We start from the raw sequence: 18501 nt of genomic DNA, 5'->3' as shown, positions 1-18501 counted from the left end.
AGATTTTATATTAAAATTTTGATCATAAAATGGCTCATATTCCCTTCACTTGAAATGGAAATTCGTCCAAAATGCAGAGCTTTCATGGTGTGCAAAAAAACAGGGCACAGCTTCTTGTTCAAGTTCTAAAGATGAAAATCTCACAATGGTTCATGCAACCGCAGAGCTTACTTGGCTTTCTTATCTAGGTGTTGGATTGGATAGGACAATCCTCCGGTTTTGTTTCATGACAATTAATCTTTGTGTGCCTTATACATGCCCACCAATTTTGAAAAACATTCTAACACATTCAAATTTTCATTGAAGAAAATTAGCCCCTATAAACACCCTGAGAGGTAAGAAAGAAACGGAACAATGCAAGACATTTCATGACATTACCAATAACAAAGTTTGAAGCATATATGCCGAGAACAACTATTAACAAAAATGTTCAGTTTCTTCCACTTGGCTATAAAACATACATATAGTAGTAGGTTTGTCCCGGTGGAACCGGATTCCCAACGATTTGTTGTAGCAGGGCAGGGCGGGTCGTCCAAAACTTGCTCAAATAAATAGGTCTCATATAAAGACTTTCTCAGTTTGAGGCCGGAATTGATCTATCATGTTCCACTAGTTACAAGCCTCATTGGCAACAGAGAAGCCTTTGGCTTGAAGAGCTGCAGCCTCCTGCGAGACCAAAGCTTGTATAACCAAAGTCTTAACCTCCCAAGCTGAGTAAGGAAATCCCTTTCTAGCATATGAATTGAGCAGGGCCGCACTTGCCTGCTTCAGCAGCCTACGGAAAGCGTTGTCCTCGTCATTCCTCGCCGTTGCTTCCAACAAAGTCAGATCGGATCTGTACCGTTCACTCGCCCTCGATCCAAACACCTTGGTCACCGTTGATGTCTGCGGGACCATCCTCGGCCACGCCTCGCTCCCGCCGCTCCAGAATCTGCCATAGTCATATCCACACCACCATAACCAACCGAGTCAGATCAGAGCCCACTCGGCCGTTGACTCGGTCAAATGATCAAATCATATTCACCCGCTTTTTTTTTTTTTTTTTTTTTAATACTCATGCTCTAGTCTTGACTCTTGAGCCACACGAGAGCGGGTTGCTATATCGAACTTGGACGATTCAACTGAGTTGACTCGTCCCTTAGAGAAACTGACCCAGTTTTGGTCTAAGTTTCAGAGTTCTATCTATTTCTTTCTTTTCTTTTCTTTTATTTTTCAAGAAATCCCTTTCTGGGTATCTGGAAAATATCTTCTAAATGTGCTATTTTTCTTCTGGTCTAAATATATTACATATGGATATAAGCGGTGTAAAGAGGATTTACAAATAGATTGTTTTGGCTTTAAAGAGAGAGAGAGAGAGAGAGAGCTTACTGTGGAGTGCATCTTCCTCTGGTTCTTGTGAAGAGAAATCCAGGCCTTCCATTTTGAGCTGCTCTTATTGTTGAAGCTGCAAAGCTAGAAAGAAGGAGAAGCAGAAGGAGTCGATTCCCCATTCTTCACTACTGAACAAAATGCGCATGCCCTTTCGTTTTCTATCCGGTCCGTGCCATTTGGGATCTGGGGTTTTGAGATTTTTGCTTCATTCAGTTTCAAAATGCTTGTTCGTCAGACCAGTCAGTGTACCTTGGTAACTGAAGCTGTTCTTTGTACCTGCCTCTGTCTCCCAAACAATTTTCTGTGTATTTAATTTAATTCCCCAACCTAATCCCTCCACGCCTTTCAAGTTTCAACAATGACTTGTACCCCACTTTCACAATAAATCTTATTTAATATTCTCACTTTATATGAATTATGAAGGTATGGATTTTACATATTTATTAGTTAATTAAAAAAAAAAAAAAGAGAATAATATTTCTCTTGTTAAACGGGTCTCTGACTATGACCCTCCACCTCAGCAATAAAATGGATTTTCTTTCACATTCGGCCAAGATCTTTCGAAGAGAGAGCAAGTTGACCTTAGTTTGACTTTGGGCCACATCTTGATTTGGGTCTACACGCCCATGGTTCAGCCAGCTTCGATCATCTTGTTAAAAGGAACTTCTTGGGCTCGACCCAAGAGCCCATCTCATTGAATAATAGGCTCATACAAGTCCTACATTGGGCATAGCGAGTGTAACTTCTCTCTCACCAGGTATCACAATTTTTATTATTATTTTTTTACAAATTAATGTAGCAATTTAAAATTAGTAAAATAAATAATTAAGTCGTATAAAAGTATTAAGCAGTTGGGGTACTTAAATTGATGTACAAGTTTTAATTAGTAAAATTATTAAGAGTATATGGTTGACAACTCTACTGCTACTTAATTAAGTAGAGAAATCAATATATTTTTTTATAATTTATTTCACTAATTATGAACTACTACGTCAATAAATTAGTAGTAAGACTATAGCATCCCTTAATTATTAGCTTTTACTACGCCTACAACTACGATCACAACTTTTATGATATGGTTTGAGTAATATACCCCTTTCATGTCACTATGTTACTGGTACTCTTATAATTAAGCCTAGTTCATATTTTAACCTAGCAACGATTTCTTACAATTTTAAAGAAATTACAGATTCTTTAATTATAGAATTTGACATGTTTATAAGGATCAAAACGCTTGAAAAATGTCACTTATTAAAAATGTAGCATGTTATTGAGGTAGTTATAAAAATTTCCCACACAAAAAGTTAATTTATTCTTTACTTTATCAGAAACGCTAGCGTCTTTGGATCGGGATCCTCACCAATGTTAAAAAAATTGCCCATCAGCAATGTTAAAAATCTGGATCGTTGGATATATCCTACGACTATCAACATGCCACGTCAACATTTACTTTCAAATTTCAAACCAAAATTTAGAGAAACTACAAAAAAAAATACCGCTTCTTTTCTTTCTATTCCCTCCATCGTTTTCACCACTATTTCTAATCTTCTTCTTTCTCCCTTTTCCCATTTTCTTGCACAATTGCACTTGTTTGCCGGACCTGATAACCATTTGAGCTTAATGTTAAGCTTTAGACTACTCCTCTAAATAATCCGATCATCTGCAGAATCAAACTAAAGAGTGTATTCTTCATATGTAAACTTCATGGAATCTGATAAGTCACGATGAACACGAAGACCCAGTCCCAAATATGTGGCATAATTAGGCGTGGGAGTAGAGAGGTGTTGTCCGATGAGCAAGGTGGACTGGAGCACATATAAAAACCATTTGGTCCTGTAACAGAGTGGGTTGCCCGCGTTGTGGCTGTAGTGTGTGTGGGTTATGTATAATGTAGTTCAATATATAATGGGTAGTAGAATCTGAACTGTGGTTTCACACCCACCTACATTGAACTTCTTTTTAAGTTAATGAAAGCTCAATCAGATGGGTAACTGAGGAAACAATTTTCAAACATTGATTTATTATTTTAGAAATTGACTTCTCTGGGTGGAATCCATCAAGCAAAAGTGCCTTCGCTTTCCTTTCCGCCCTGTTAGTGTTTTATCCCAACTCAAGAAGAACTGATGTTGGGCACTACTTGTTCTTTCGGGTTCAATGAAGGCGAGCTGTTGAATCTCTTGCCATCCATTTGGATGTGTTTAAAGAAGTATGAAGATGAAAAATGCCTCATGAACTATGCCTAAGTTTCTGTCCTAGACTAACTGGCGCAAAAGGTCTGACTCGCAAAAGGTCTTCTCACCAGACCAGCTTCCAGAAAGTGCAAGAAAATGGGAAAAGAGAGAAAGAAGAAGATTAGAAATAAAAGAAGCGGTATTTATTTATTTATTTTTTTAGTTTCTCTAAATTTTGGTTTGCAATTTGAAAGTAAATGTATGTTGACATGGGGTGTTGATAGTCATAGGATATATCCAACAATCCAGATTTTTAACATTGGGCAATTTTTTTTTAACGATCGAGCGTCTTCTTAAAACCAAAAGATACTTAATTCTCAACTCTAACATACTACATTTTTAAAATATAACATTTTTTAAATGTTTCAATATTTACACGGACTAAATTTTATAATTTGAAAATCTAGAATTTCAAAGAATCACAGTCCACGTACGTCTAGAATACTATAGGGATTATGTATGCTACCAGGTCATTTAAAACATGACATCAAACAAACTGTTAAATGCTATAAAATCCAATGTCAACCTAAAAATCACCGAAACAAACAATTGAATATATATACATAAAAGCTCTGTGATCGATGAAGGCAGCTGATCAGACGTACGTCTTTGTTTCTTTCTCTGAAGCGAAAAGCCACCTGCCCTAACAAACTTAATGAGGTGTAAGAAATTAGGGTTTGGAAGCCATGCAAAGTGAAGAATGGCAAAGGATTCCTTACGTACTATCTCATACGTGTCCCTCGCACACCCCCTTGCTCTCCTATAAATAACTGCATATCCCAGTCGCCACTTCACATCACAACCAAAAACAACAGCCAGCCATTCCCATCAAATATATATTACCATTTACCATGGCCAAGCTTATCTTGGTCTCTTTTTCTCTGTGCCTTCTTGTGCTCTTCAATGGCTGCCTGGGTATCGATGTAGGACTAAGGCGGCAGCAACAGCGACATTTTGGCGAGTGCAACCTCGATAGACTCAATGCTCTTGAACCCACAAACCGCATTGAGGCTGAAGCCGGCCAGATCGAGTCTTGGGACCACAACGACCAGCAATTCCAGTGCGCTGGGGTTGCCGTCATCCGGCGAACCATTGAGCCCAATGGCCTTCTCTTGCCCCAATACAGCAATGCTCCAGAACTCATATACATTGAGAGAGGTGAAATTAAATTGAACCCACTTATTTATATTCATTTACTCGCGAAATCAGGAGTACTAAATTAAAACAAGACTATTTTTCTAACATATGCCTATTAAACTGAATTTGTAGTTTATTTATTGGTATTTTTATATTTCGCTTAATTAATTGTTTTGATTTTTTTTTCAATAATCAATGCTGTGATTATTAATTACTTTAATTTATTTTGAAAGTATAGGTAGGGGAATCACCGGGGTCCTGTTTCCTGGGTGTCCCGAAACATTTGAAGATCCTCAACAACAATCTCAACAGGGACAGGGACAGGGACAGAGCCAGAGGTCTGAACAAGACCGGCATCAGAAGATTCGATACTTCCAAGAGGGAGACATCATCGCATTGCCAGCTGGAGTAGCCCATTGGTGCTATAACGACGGTGACTCCCCAGTTGTCGCAGTCTCTCTCCTTCACACCAACAACTATGCTAACCAGCTTGACGAGAACCCTAGAGTAAGCTAGAAGAAACTAACACTATATATATAATGCATGCAAGTATATTATATTATATTATCTTATATGTATTTATTGTATTGTTTTGTATGTGTGTTAAATTTAGCACTTCTACCTCGCCGGGAACCCAGACGACGAGCATCAGCGACAGGGTCAGCAGCAATTCGGGCAGCGTCGCCGCCAGCAACAGCATAGCCGTGGAAAGGAAGGCGAGCAAGAGCAGCAGGGCGAAGGAAACAACGTATTCAGTGGCTTCGATGCTGAGTTTTTGGCGGACGCGTTCAACGTGGATGTTGACACGGCCAGAAGGCTTCAGAGCAACCAAGACAAGAGGAGGAACATCGTGAAAGTGGAAGGCAGGCTTCAGATGGTGAGGCCGGAAAGGTCGCGTCAGGAATGGGAGCGACAAGAGAGACAAGAGAGGGAGAGTGAGCAAGAGCGGGAACGCCAGCGTCGCCAGGGAGGACGTGGACGTGATGTCAATGGCTTTGAGGAGACAATATGCAGCCTGAGGCTCATGGAGAACATCGGCAGCCGTTCACGCGCCGACATTTACACCGAACAAGTCGGTCGCATCAACACCGTCAACAGCAACACCCTCCCAGTCCTCCGCTGGCTTCAGCTCAGCGCTGAGAGAGGAGATCTTCAAAGGGTAATATTTTAATTAGTGTCATCCGTACTTTAAATCAGTTTTTATTTTAGAAAAAAATAATAATAATATATAATAACTCGAGGCTGTATGGTACTAGAGTGATATGAATTAAGAATTACGAATTAATTTTTGTTGTCACATTTTTATATAATAACTAAATATAGCATTAATTCCTCATCGGGCGTATGAAACGGTGTGTTTTGCAGGAGGGTCTATATGTACCGCACTGGAACCTCAATGCCCACAGCGTGGTGTATGCCATAAGGGGTCGGGCCCGAGTTCAGGTGGTGGACGACAACGGTAACACCGTGTTCGATGACGAACTTAGACAGGGACAGGTGTTGACCATCCCCCAAAACTTCGCGGTAGCGAAACGGGCAGAGAGCGAGGGTTTCGAGTGGGTGGCCTTCAAGACTAACGACAACGCCCAAATTAGTCCTCTTGCCGGACGAACCTCAGCCATCAGGGCCTTGCCGGACGATGTCCTTGCCAACGCGTTTCAGATTTCAAGGGAGGAAGCCAGGAGGCTGAAATACAACAGGCAGGAGACCACCTTGGCTCGCTCAAGCAGGTCTTCATCTGAGAGGATGAGGAGGAGGTCTGAGTCTGAGGGCAGGGCTGAAGCTTAATTGAAGATCAAAAAATGCTAATGTAATGCGGCACGTAGTTTTGTTTTGTGGTTGCTAGGCTCTTAATTAGGATAGGTTCAATAAAAGGTCTTATGCATGGCCGCGCTATATATATATAGTAGTAATAATCTATGTACGTAATGAAGAGTTTCTACCGAGAAGTAAAATAACTACTACGTGTTTGTACCTTTGTGAGAGCTAGTAAATTAATAAAAGTACTGTTTGGTTTCTCATTTATGTTCCTTTATATATATATATATATATGTTTTCTTCTATTCTTCTTTTCCTTTTCGGCACAGAATGATACCATTTTCGTAGTAAATGAGTGAATTTTTATGGGTTCCTTTGTTTTATAGAAAAACCTTCTTAATTTATATATATTATGTTAGAGATTGGTAAATACAAAAATGTTCATTTCTATTTTATAATTCATTAACGTTTTTGGTTATATATATATATATATATTCTCATTTCTAATCAGGTTCTCTTCGGAATTAGTACGTATTGACTAGTTTGTCATTAATTTAAGATGATAGATTTCATTACATGTAGTTCATATTAATTAATATATAAGAACCACTAAATAATAAGTTAGTTTACTTTTAGAAAAATCGTGCTGATCACAAACCTGTTACAAACTTATTTTTACTATTAATTTTTAAAAATTTGCTAAATATATAACTATTTACCTCAAAAGTTAAAGAAAATAATAAATACTATAACAAAACAAAATACCACGATAAGGAAAATAATATGAAAATTTTTGCCATGAGGTTTGCTAAGTTTTGTGAATGAAATACCTGCGTAAGTGCTATTAGTTAATTTCATGTTTATGTGAGGTAATGACTACCTAATATTTGTTCACTTTCTGAGATTAGATCAGATTTTTTTTTTTTTTTTTCTTTGAGTGTCATTAGTTATTTACTTTCATATCTGTGTGACATATATACATGTGGTTAGATCTGCTTGTGATATATTTATTGCCTTTATTTCTAGATTGTAAATCGTCAAAACACTAGGCTAGCTATTAATGCTAAAGTTTCTCATATCAATATATAGCTTTGAGTCTTTGACCCCTTTGAAAACCTTTTTGTGACTGAATTTTGATTAGCTAAAAGCTGAGGTTGTTAATTAATTTATATATGTTATAAGGTACGTACATGCATGTGTGGTAAGAGTCATATATCAACAATTGTGATAAAAAATTTAAGGGATATATCATCTTTTGTAAAAAGATATTAAAAAAAGTAAATATTTTATTTTGCTAACATGGCGGTATTAATCAATCTTTATTTTTATTTTTTTTTCTTTTTAACAAGGGTTGATTAATTGACACTGTGAAATAAAAATGTAATTTCTGATATTTATCTTTTCTAAAAAAGGCTCTAATGTTAACGTAGTCAAATTAAACCCGTTTAGCAGGTTCATATTCAGATTAAATCCATTTAATAAGTTTATATGCAAATTAAAACCGATTAATAAAATAAAATTTTAAAAATCGATTTCATTTTAACGAGCTCTTTTTGCATATTTGCACATTTTGATCAATGATTTGAACACTTTTAATCTTTTAGGTCTTTTTAATCTTTTATGTAGTACTTATCACATCAACTATTAAACAATTAAATCAACTATTAAACAATTAAATTTATTTAGAAGAAACTTTACTTATCCACTTTTTCAATGTCACTAGCTACCAAACTTCTTCAAAAACTTTAATTATCCGCCAACCCCTTTCAATTGTCACTCCTGTTAAGATTTTATGCTAGTTTTATGCTAAATCATAATTAGTAAAAATGACCAAAATACTCTATTTTGTAAGATATAAAATTTAAAGTTAATATATATATATATATATATATATATATATATATATAACTGAAAATTTATGCTCATCTTTTAATTTTTTTATTTTTATTTTTAACCTTTTCATATTTTCAGTTTTAATTCAAGGTATATTTGTATTTTTACAAATTTTGAAGAGAAATAAAGGACATTTCTTTGATCATTGATGTATTGAAAAACCATAACAACAATAAGAGTACAGATTAAAAGAGGTTGATATATCAAAATGCTCGGTTAGAAATTAATTTTTGAAGTGTGAAGGGTAACATTACAAAAGCTATGATATATAATATCATAGCGGCAGCTGAAAAGTTCAAAAATACTCAGAATCTGTTTTTTTTTTTTTTTTCCCATACATTAAGATAGGAATTTAATAATTAATAAGAAGATGGGTTGCATCAAAATAAGAACCAAAACCGCAGAGTAGTTTTATTAAATTACTAGGAAGCTCACAAAGATACACGTAGTACGCTTATTGAGTTGGGTAGCTAGAAACTCTTGATAACTAATTAAGATACATTATTATTTATATATAGCTAGCGCGGCCATGCATTTTATTGTCTAGCCTACCTATAAATTAACCAAAAACCAAAACTACGTGCCGCTGCCGCATCAGATATTCATTACATGCCATTTTTCTTTTATGCTTCACCCCTCCTCCCCTCAGACTCAGACCTCCTCCTCCTCTCAGAGGAAGACCTGCTTGAGCGACCCAAGGTGGTCTCCTGCCTGTTGTATTTCAGCTTCCTGGCTTCCTCCCTCGAAATCTGGAACGCATTGGCAAGGACATCGTCAGGCAAGGCCCTGAGGGCCGAGGTTCGTCCGGCGAGAGTATTAATTTGGGCGTTGTCGTTGGTCTTGAAGGCCACCCACTCGAAACCCTCGCTCTCAGCCCGTTTCGCCACCACGAAGTTCTGGGGGATGGTCAACACCTGACCCTGTCGAAGTTCATCGTCGAATACGGTATTACCATTGTCGTCGACCACCTGAACCCGAGCACGACCCCTTATGGCATACACCACGCTGTGGGCATTCTGGTTCCAGTGCGGTACATAAAGAGCATCCTGCATGCATATATATACTCAAAATGATTAAAATGTTGGTGACTCCAACTCTCCAAGCCATTTTTTAAATTTCTTTTTCTTTAAGTTTTCACTTTGTTTAAACAGTGAGATTTTAGGTATTTTTACCAAAAAAAAAAAAAATGATAAAACTAAAATGGGTTGAAATATGAGATATTTAATTTAAAAATAATTAGAGTCAATATTTTATTCATATTTTCTTATATCATAATAACTATTATAATTAGTAGTGAAATCTATATAAATTTAATAGTTGATTTATTGAATTAAAAAAATATGAACTAATGGTACCAATTTGTGCATGCAATTTTCCCTTGCAAAAATAGAGCATATATATATATATAATTGTAATTACCCTGTTCAAGTCTCCTCTTTCAGCGCTGAGCTGGAGCCAGCGGAGGACTGGGAGGGTATTGCTGTTGACGGTGTTGATGCGACCGACTTGTTCGGTGTAAATGTCGGCGCGTGAACGGCTGCCGATGTTCTCCCTGAGCCTCAAGCTGCATATGGTCTCCTCAAAGCCATTAATCTCGCGTCCACGTCCTTCCCGCTGACGCTGGCGTTCCCGCTCTCGCTCACTTTCCCTCTCTTGACTCTCCTCTCGCTCCCATTGCTCACGTGACCTTTGTGGCCTGAGCACCTGGAGGTCGCCTTCCACTCTCACTATGTGCCTCCTGTTGTCATTGTTTCCTTGAAGCTTTCTGGCTGTGTCTTCATCCACGTTGAAAGCGTCCGCCAAAAACTCGGCATCGAAGCCACTGAATACGTTGTTTCCTTCTCCCTGCTGTTGCTGGCCTTCCTCTCCACGCTGGCCAGGACGCCGCTGTTGTTGGCGGCGCGGCTGACCTTGTTGCCGAAATTCGTCCTCTGGATTCCCAGCAAGGAAGAAGCTCTACAACCCACGTAGAAATCAAGCCTACCATCAGTATATTATACATTTACAAACATATATATGTGTGTGTGTGTTTGGGGGGGGGGGGGGGGGGGGTGTGTGAAATTTTTACTCTAGGCTGCTCATCAAGCTCGTTGTCACTGTTGCCGATGTCAAGGAGAGAGACTGCAACAACTGGGGAATCGCCGTCGTTGTAGGCCCAGTGAGCTACTCCGGCCGGCAATGCAATGATGTCACCCTCTCGGAAGTGTTGGATCTTCTGGTGTCGGTCTTGTTGGAAGCTCTCGCTTTGTCCTTCTTCTTGTTGTTGCTGAGATTGTTGCATAGATTCTTGGAATGTCTCCGGGCAACCAGGAAGTATGGTCCCTTGGAAACCCCTACCTGTATGCACACATTAATTAATAATTAGTTAATAAAACCACTCTGAATTTAAGTAATGAAATGAATTTATTTATTTACCTCTGACAATGTAAGTGAGCTGAGGGGCATTGTGGTAATGAGGCAAGAGAAGGCCTCTGGGTTCAATGGTACTCCGAACGACGGCAACCCCGGCGCACCGGAATTGCTGGTTGTTGGGGTCCCAGGCCTCGATCGAACCGGCTTCAGCGTCAATGCGGTTTGTGGGTTCAAGAGCATCGAGCCTGTCGAGCTGGCACTGGCCAAACTGTCGGCCCTGCTGCCTTGTTTGAGCTAGGCAGCCATTGAAGAGAAAGAGTAGGCAGAGAGAGAGAGAGAGGAAAAGAGGATTAGCCATGGAGATCGATGGAGATAGTTGATGGGGGCTGAGATGAAGATGTAAGTATATATAGGAGGGAGAGGGAGATGAGTGAAGGACACGTAGGAGATGGTGAGTAAGGCGTCTTTTGCCATTCTTCGCTTTGCATGCCTATCACACCCTACCTTCTTACACCTCGTTTGGTTTGGAAGGGCAGGTGGCTCGCTGAAACAGGTCTTCCTCTGAGAGGAGGAGGAGGTCTGAGTTTGACATGAGGGCAATGTTGGGATTATCCTACATCGGTTATAGAAGGGTTGGTGGTCAATTTATAAGTGTGAGAAAAAATCTCACCTCTTAAGCTAACTTTTAGGGCTGAGAGATTGGTTGGTAGGCTCTTCGGGTGTATATATATATATATATATTATGTTACAGATTGGTAAATACAAAAATCTCCATTATTAAATATAGTCCGGTACTCTTTTTCATATTATATATCTATTTTATAAATCATTAACGTTTTTGGTTGTATATATTCTCATTTCTGATTAGGTTAATTCTCTTCAGAATTAGTACGTATTGACTAGTTTGTCAATAATTTAAGATGATAGATTTCATATGTACATAATTTTACTCAATAGATTTTCATTACATGTAATTCATATTAATTAATTAATATATAAGAACCACTTTATAATAAATTTACTTTTATAAAATCGTGTTCATGACAAACCTGTTACAAACTTATGTTTACTATTAATTTTAAAAAATTGTGAAATATATAACCATTTATCTAAAAAGTCTACGAAAATAATAAGTACTTTAACAAAATCAAATATCATGTGAGGTAATGTTAATGCATGTAAATTGGTACGCATATATGCAACTTTGTAAAGGAGTATACAAAGAAGATAAATGATATTTAGTAGGGGTATAAACTCGGTCCCGGTTTTCTGATTATTGGCTAAAACCTGGAACAGAAACCGGGGTCCCTGATTTTAGATTTTGGATTTGTTATCCGGAACCGGGTAACCAGGTTTTGAATTTTTTCTGTGTTTTGAAATGAAAATCATGCATCTTATTAAGCAGATTTGTGTGTTTTATCAAATTTTGTACACTTTCTCATTAACCAAATAAATATACACCCAAAAAATCTGCGGGTTGATTTTGCAATTGCTGACATACTTCTTTGGAAGAACACGAAATTATGATATGTAATACTTCTATGCCTGTGATTTTTACCCTTCAATCAACCGCTTCTTTCTCATAAAATATGAAAATACTCGAATAGAATGAGAGGGGCGGAAGTGAGAGAGCCAACGAAATAGAAGAAGATGCTAGAAGAAGAAGAGAGATTTGTGTTTGTGGAAGAAGAGAGAGAGCGGCCGCTGTGGAAGAAGAGATACCTGCGTTTTTTCACTTCAAGTGTGAACCCTAGTCCCTAGACCTTGACCTATGTGTGAGTGTGTGGATGAATGTGAAGTGTGCAGAAGCTGGAAAGCATAGGAAAGAGTGAGAATATGAAAAAAAAAAAAAAAAAGGAGGAGAATCCAGAGATGTAAAAATTGTTATTAATATATTAAAATATATTATTATATATATGCACCGGTTATCCAGTTACCCGGGTGCCAAAAAGAGGAACAGGACCGGGGTACTTAGGGAGTGTTTGTTAAACAACACCCCCACCACACCGCACTGTTCATGGATAAAAAGAATAAAAAAAATAATAATAATGATTGATATGAAAAAATGAAAAAGTGATATTGAAAAGTAAAAGATTTTGTTTGGTAACTAGTAATTTTTTTATTTAAATAGTAATAAAAAAATGATGTGATATAAAAAGTGAATGATTTGATATAAAAGTAAGAATGTTTTTTTTGGAAAAAAAAAAAAATGAAGTGAATAGTGTGGTGGATGTGGGGGAATGGGAGGGGGTTTAACAAACACCCCCCGATTTCTTAGTTCTTCGGTTTTTCGGTTTCGGTTTTGATTTTCAATTTTTTTTTCTCACTTAATATTTAATAGACTTTTATACGATTGTCATATAATTACGATAATGTGCCAGTAAAAATTAATTTTTGAATTAATGAGAATTTATAAAAAAATTAAAAATCAATGATGTGTTGGGAAAATTGATAATTAACTGTCAACCAATTTTCCACCAGCCCTTTATGTGGAAGACAAGTTTGGAAAGAAAACACACGAGAACACACACCAATCACACATGTACACAAAGGATTTACGTGGTTCAGCCCAAAACCAGGCCTACGTCCACCAACAAGAGAGTTCCACCATGAGCAAATTCTTACAACTCACAGTACATGCCCATACCATCTAAATACACTTTGCCCCAGAGAAAAGCCTCACACACTCCTCTCAATACAATAAGTGATAGTTGAGTTAAAGGACAAAAACGCTCACTCTCTTGCACATCCCCTCCCAAGCTCTCTTCTCTCACATTGAAGAAGCTCTTCTTTTTGGTGTAATGTACCCAAACACAAAGGCATCATTCCTTTATATAGGAAAACCATTGTGTTGCCTAGAAGGTTCCGGAATGTTCCACCATTATCAAGAAGACTCTTTCTTCTTTGAAGGTTCTGGAATGTTCTACCATCATCAAGAAGACTCTTTCTTCTTAGAAGGTTTCAGAATGCTCCACCAACATCAAGAAGACTCTTTCTTCTTAGAAGGTTCCAGAATGCTCCACCAACATCAAGAAGACCCTTTCTTCTTAGAGAAGGAAACCATTGTGGATCTTTGTAGAACACAAGAGAAAGTTCCAGAAGATTCTGCCTACTAGATTCAAGGCATACCTTAACATGATGGATATTAATCATTATTTCTCGTACTAAGAATAGGAATAAATATATTCCACGTGCGTCCTCACCTCGCATTTATTACTTTGAAAAAGTCATTGCACGCAGCACGGTGACTTTCGATTGGTTGTTCGTGGCATTAATTTTTGAAGAATGTTGTCGGTTTACTTATAATTCCTCGCCTCTCAATTATTACTTTAAAGAGTCGTAAACATTGCCCATGAAAACTTTAAATAGAATGGTGTGGGAATTCTTCCAACCAGTGGCCCAATACTGTTTAATAGAGAGATAGTCCGGGTAACCACTCCTACAAGACCTGCAGTCTGGGCTTAATATGTGATTGGTGAAAAGTGTAATTTGTTAAAAAAACCCACGCAAAAAAACGTTCACGATGGGACTCGAACCCATAATCTCCCGCTCCGGAGGCGAGCGCCTTATCCATTAGGCCACGCGAACTACACATTCGAAGCTGCTCAATGTACTTTATTCAAACAAATTAGAATCTAGTCTGTCCAACCTCTCCAAGTCCTTATCAACTTAGCCAAGCTATACGAGCACAATGATTCAACGACAGGGTTGATTGTTGTTCATTTTCTACAACACACTACTGGAAAGATAATTCCTCAGTCTGGGCATTTATAAGATAAGGAAATCAATAAATCATAATCATTTGATGAAATGAAGTGGATTGTTCCCTCAAATTTAAATTGTTAAACGGAAAGGCGCCAATTGTTGGTACACTCTTCCCTATGCTTTTAAAAGCACTTATCATAACACGTTTCAACCAAGAATTATCATAGCACATGTTTTGGGCACATGCTCTACTTAAATGGGTTGCTTCTCATCTTGTTTTTGAAAGCATTCTCACAGAATCGCCTATTCTCTCTTTCATCCAGATCAGAAATGGAAAAGATCATCCCTTGTAGTCCTTTTCCTTCCTTCAATTAATTAAAAAAAAAACAAAAAAACTTACATGCGTTATGTTGACGAACGTTATGCTTGACATGGTTTGTGGAGTAACACTCAAGCATCACTTCACTCCTTCCTCCTCTCCATCAATAAGGGCGAGGCTATATATAGCCATTGGATGGATTGAGGCATTTAAGGAACCGTCGAACTCTTCCTCTTAGTATAATATAGAGTGCTATTAGGATGTGGGCTTTGTAAATATTACTCCAATAATTTTGATAGTATACTATACTCCACCGCTAGGAGGAATAAAACTTTTGGCATGGAACAATTAGCTACCATACAAGTGACTCGGTAACTGATCATTTAACATGGTATGCAAAAATTTTAAATTCAAACCTCGAATGTCTCTTCAATTTAAGCCCCATTTTATTTTGACATAAAATGGTTTTAGTTGTTTTATATTAATATTTTGGTAAAACTTCACTTTAGTCCCCTGAACTTTCACCCGATTTTACAAACCTCCCTTGAACTTTCAAATCTCTCATTTTGGACCCATGAACTTTCAATTACTCTCAATTAGAACCATTCCGTTAATTTTAGGCGTTAAAAATACAAAAAAGACCAAAATGTCCATAATTTTCATTTTTTTAAATAAAAAAACGTTTTAAAAGTTGAAATTTTATATAAAAATAAAAGGTATAAACGTCATGTAACGTTTAAAATCTGACAGAGGAGTTCACATTGAAAGTAATTGAAAGTTCAGAAGTTCAAAATAAGATATTTGGAAGTTCAAGGGGAATTTGTAAAATCGAGTGAAAGTTCAGGAGGTCAAAATGAAGTTTCCCCTAGTATTTTTATGTTACGAATAAAAGTTGATATTTATAAGCTAATATAATTGAATGAAAATATAAGAAATATTTGTTGATTTATCTTACGAATGATTTCGGCCAAAAAAACCAATTTTTTAACAGAAAATATTTTACGCCTAAACAAATGAATCCTTAATTATATTTATTTTCGATTGACACCGTATTAAATCACTGTCAGAAATTTTTACAATCCACTTGACAGAAAAAAAAAAAACAAAAAAAAAAAATAGATGGAATCTAAGAGTTCAATGGAGATCGGTACATGGGGACGGTGGGTTTGGCTTTCGATCTATAAAGAACCCTTTTCTTCTTGAAGGTCTCGTTGTGAACGGTTATTATAATTCTCCCAGTTTCACAAATATAGAAGGAATTTCTAACACTCTCTCCCATTTTCTTTTGATTTTTGATCAAAATCTTGTACGACCCTTCGTCGTTTGGAATGAACTGCTCCTTCAACGACACATCCCATCCGACCACCGTTATGTCCCACACCATTGTCACCCCGGCCTACACACAGCAAAAGAAAACTATCAAAAGGGGTTCAAGAACGAAGCAATTTCAGGCTTACCAGTAATTTATTTGGCGGATTTTTTTTATTTTTTTAAATGATTCTTCAAGATAAAGCCACTTTGTAACCTAATCTTATAATATTAACCAAACAAGTCGACTATTCGAGCTAACCTCGCGGGCTTATTTGGGTAATAAGGTAAGTACCTCAGTGACTGGAAACTCGATAAATCCAGTTGAATTTGCTCTGACGATGAGCTCTGAAGCCTTCTTTGCAGGAGTGAAGTCAGCATCGTTCTCTCTCATGAGACCACCATATTGGACAGGAAGATTTTCTGGGGCAATAAACCTTATTGGGTTTTAAAGAAAACTCGGATCAAACATTTGGAAGGGTCACAGAAAATAAGATTTAATTATACACAACTTATTATATATAATCAGTATTATGCTCACTTGAGAAGGGTCTTTGTAACATCTGATGGTTTGGCAAACACGAATTTTCTCTTCATGCTCTGACTAAAGAACCTGGAGAACACCAAATGGGATGCTCGGTACCAAAATGGCACATTTATAATAATCTGCACACCAAAATAAACACCCAATTATCTTTACTAATTTTGATTAAACCCTAACCCTAATAGAGTTTGGGCCAAAAACAAAAACACCCAATTTATCTTCCTGGTTATATGTTTGTATGCACTTACAATTTTGTGAAGGAACTCAGGGTAATTGTCTTGAAGCAGAATCATAGTTTTTTTTCTGACAGCACGAAGCTCCTTCAGATTTTGGCGTGGGGAGTTATTTAAATCTGAAATCTGCAATATAGAGTTGACACCTCCACTCTCGAAGCTCATCTTCTGGATACACCTCTCCATGAGCTGCACCCTCCACCTTACAAACTCGTTGCGTCTCTCTTCTGACCCATATGCTTTTCTGTAAAATTCTCTGTTGTTTAAAGCCCCATACGTGACGTAACAAACAGGGCGACCATCCCTGTCTCTGCTTTTCAAGCACACCACATTTCCGAGATGAGAACCCAATTTCTCTTCGAGAATTCTGTCGGCCTGGTATTCCGTCCGCCATTTCAGGGTTTTCTGGAGCATCTCGAAAGCGTCGGGAACCCTGAAGTCTTTGGCTCTCAAGAATTTTAGAAGCACGTCGTCGGTCCCTGCGTGGCCTTTTGTCGGCAGTAAAGGCACCCCCCAAAGGGTAATTTCTCGAAGCTGTTCTCTTGTCTTTTCTCTTTCTTTCGCTATATTTCCTGGCCTACCCAGAAGATAATTCCCGAGAATCGCGTCTTCCACCTTGCACCGGAGTCCCAACAGAGCCGCCTTCTGTTTGTGGTTCATTTCAACGGAAGAAGTAGTGCTTTCATCTTCTTCATCGGTTTCTTGGTCAATGTGGGTGTTCTCGCTCTCAATCTCACTCTCACTTTCACTTTCACTTTCACGGTCATCATCCCCATTGCAATATTGGGTCTTCTCATATTTCTCCGCCATTGTTGGTTGAGCTGAAGCTCCCTCCTCCCTGGTCAGAATCCCGGCTACCTGAGTCGCCGGAAACCAAAATCCTGATCGAGGTGCTCAGATTCAATGGTCCGGGAGAGAGAGATGATTTACATGAGATTCTCTTGCGTATTTCTATGGAACAAGAAAATTGATTCTACCAACAAAATTTGTTTTCAAAATAACAACCGTAGGCTGTCATAGCCAAACTTAGGAATAATGTGTTATGAGAGTAACTAACGGTTAGTTTTGTAACTAGTGTTTTAACCATTAATGATCTGGTACATGTGAAATTAGAGGCTGCAATGGATGGAAAATGGGTGACAGTTAAGGAAATACTATTAATGATATTTCCTTGTCACACGGCTTAATATTATTATTATTTTTTTTTTTAAAGTGAATGATATTGGACAAATGGGTCTTACATAGGCTTACCCATATTTACTATCTAAATTACTAACAATCCGGCTAGCAAAATTGCTAAAAATCTCTATCAAGCATTTTCCCATCAAGAAGTGGTAATGTCTAGATAAAAACTTCTTATTTTTCAATTGTCTTATTATAAAAAGTGATTCACTTTTTAAGACTTTACTATTTGTTCCTGAGGTATACGTCCAAATTGAAATGTTCATTTCTACAGTTTGAGTAACAAAGAAATAGACGTTTTAACTATTGTAGTCTGTAGAGATGCGACACTAGTAATTTTTATGAATTTTTGTACAAGGTATTAGCGTCCAAAAAGTGCTTTTACCAATGAACTCCTGCATCATTGTTAAAATGTATTCGACTTTTCCCAAATTGGAGAAGGCACTTCAGAACTTCTGTTGCCCAAAC

The 18501-nt window shown here is 37.5% G+C and overlaps 4 protein-coding genes and 1 non-coding gene across 5 annotated transcripts; 1 reads left to right on the top strand and 4 right to left on the bottom strand.

Moving 5' to 3' along the window:
* Window positions 1–336: 336 nt before the first annotated feature.
* LOC132165297 (pollen Ole e I family allergen protein) lies at window positions 337–1679 on the bottom strand. Its single transcript, XM_059575795.2, has 2 exons — window positions 1369–1679; window positions 337–931 (listed from the first exon to the last, which is right to left on the bottom strand). Exons 1-2 carry the CDS (start codon window positions 1488–1490, stop codon window positions 610–612), a joined length of 444 nt encoding a protein of 147 aa, XP_059431778.1. The 5' UTR covers window positions 1491–1679; the 3' UTR covers window positions 337–609.
* A 2722-nt stretch (window positions 1680–4401) lies between these two features.
* Window positions 4402–6760, top strand: LOC132165298 (11S globulin seed storage protein Jug r 4). Its single transcript, XM_059575796.2, has 4 exons — window positions 4402–4760; window positions 4978–5246; window positions 5353–5898; window positions 6105–6760. The coding sequence occupies exons 1-4, from the start codon at window positions 4454–4456 to the stop codon at window positions 6525–6527; spliced, it is 1545 nt and encodes a 514-aa protein (XP_059431779.1). The 5' UTR covers window positions 4402–4453; the 3' UTR covers window positions 6528–6760.
* Window positions 6761–8776: 2016 nt separating this feature from the next.
* LOC132165300 (11S globulin seed storage protein Jug r 4-like) lies at window positions 8777–11129 on the bottom strand. The gene is made up of 4 exons (XM_059575797.2): window positions 10806–11129; window positions 10459–10727; window positions 9810–10346; window positions 8777–9436 (listed from the first exon to the last, which is right to left on the bottom strand). The coding sequence occupies exons 1-4, from the start codon at window positions 11098–11100 to the stop codon at window positions 9014–9016; spliced, it is 1524 nt and encodes a 507-aa protein (XP_059431780.2). The 5' UTR covers window positions 11101–11129; the 3' UTR covers window positions 8777–9013.
* Window positions 11130–14257: 3128 nt separating this feature from the next.
* On the bottom strand, window positions 14258–14330 carry TRNAR-CCG (transfer RNA arginine (anticodon CCG)). The gene has a single exon. It is a non-coding gene; the product is annotated as a tRNA-Arg (tRNA).
* A 1539-nt stretch (window positions 14331–15869) lies between these two features.
* On the bottom strand, window positions 15870–17823 carry LOC132165301 (patellin-4). Its single transcript, XM_059575798.2, has 4 exons — window positions 16867–17823; window positions 16616–16740; window positions 16370–16511; window positions 15870–16162 (listed from the first exon to the last, which is right to left on the bottom strand). Exons 1-4 carry the CDS (start codon window positions 17659–17661, stop codon window positions 15893–15895), a joined length of 1332 nt encoding a protein of 443 aa, XP_059431781.1. The 5' UTR covers window positions 17662–17823; the 3' UTR covers window positions 15870–15892.
* Window positions 17824–18501: the final 678 nt, after the last annotated feature.

The sequence above is a fragment of the Corylus avellana genome, chromosome 11 (genome assembly GCF_965113065.1).
Source record: "Corylus avellana chromosome 11, dhCorAvel1.hap1.2, whole genome shotgun sequence".
In the NCBI taxonomy this organism is placed as follows: Eukaryota; Viridiplantae; Streptophyta; class Magnoliopsida; order Fagales; family Betulaceae; genus Corylus; species Corylus avellana.
Note: the sequence above shows the minus strand (reverse complement) of the source record. Positions and strands in the feature narration are given on the sequence as shown.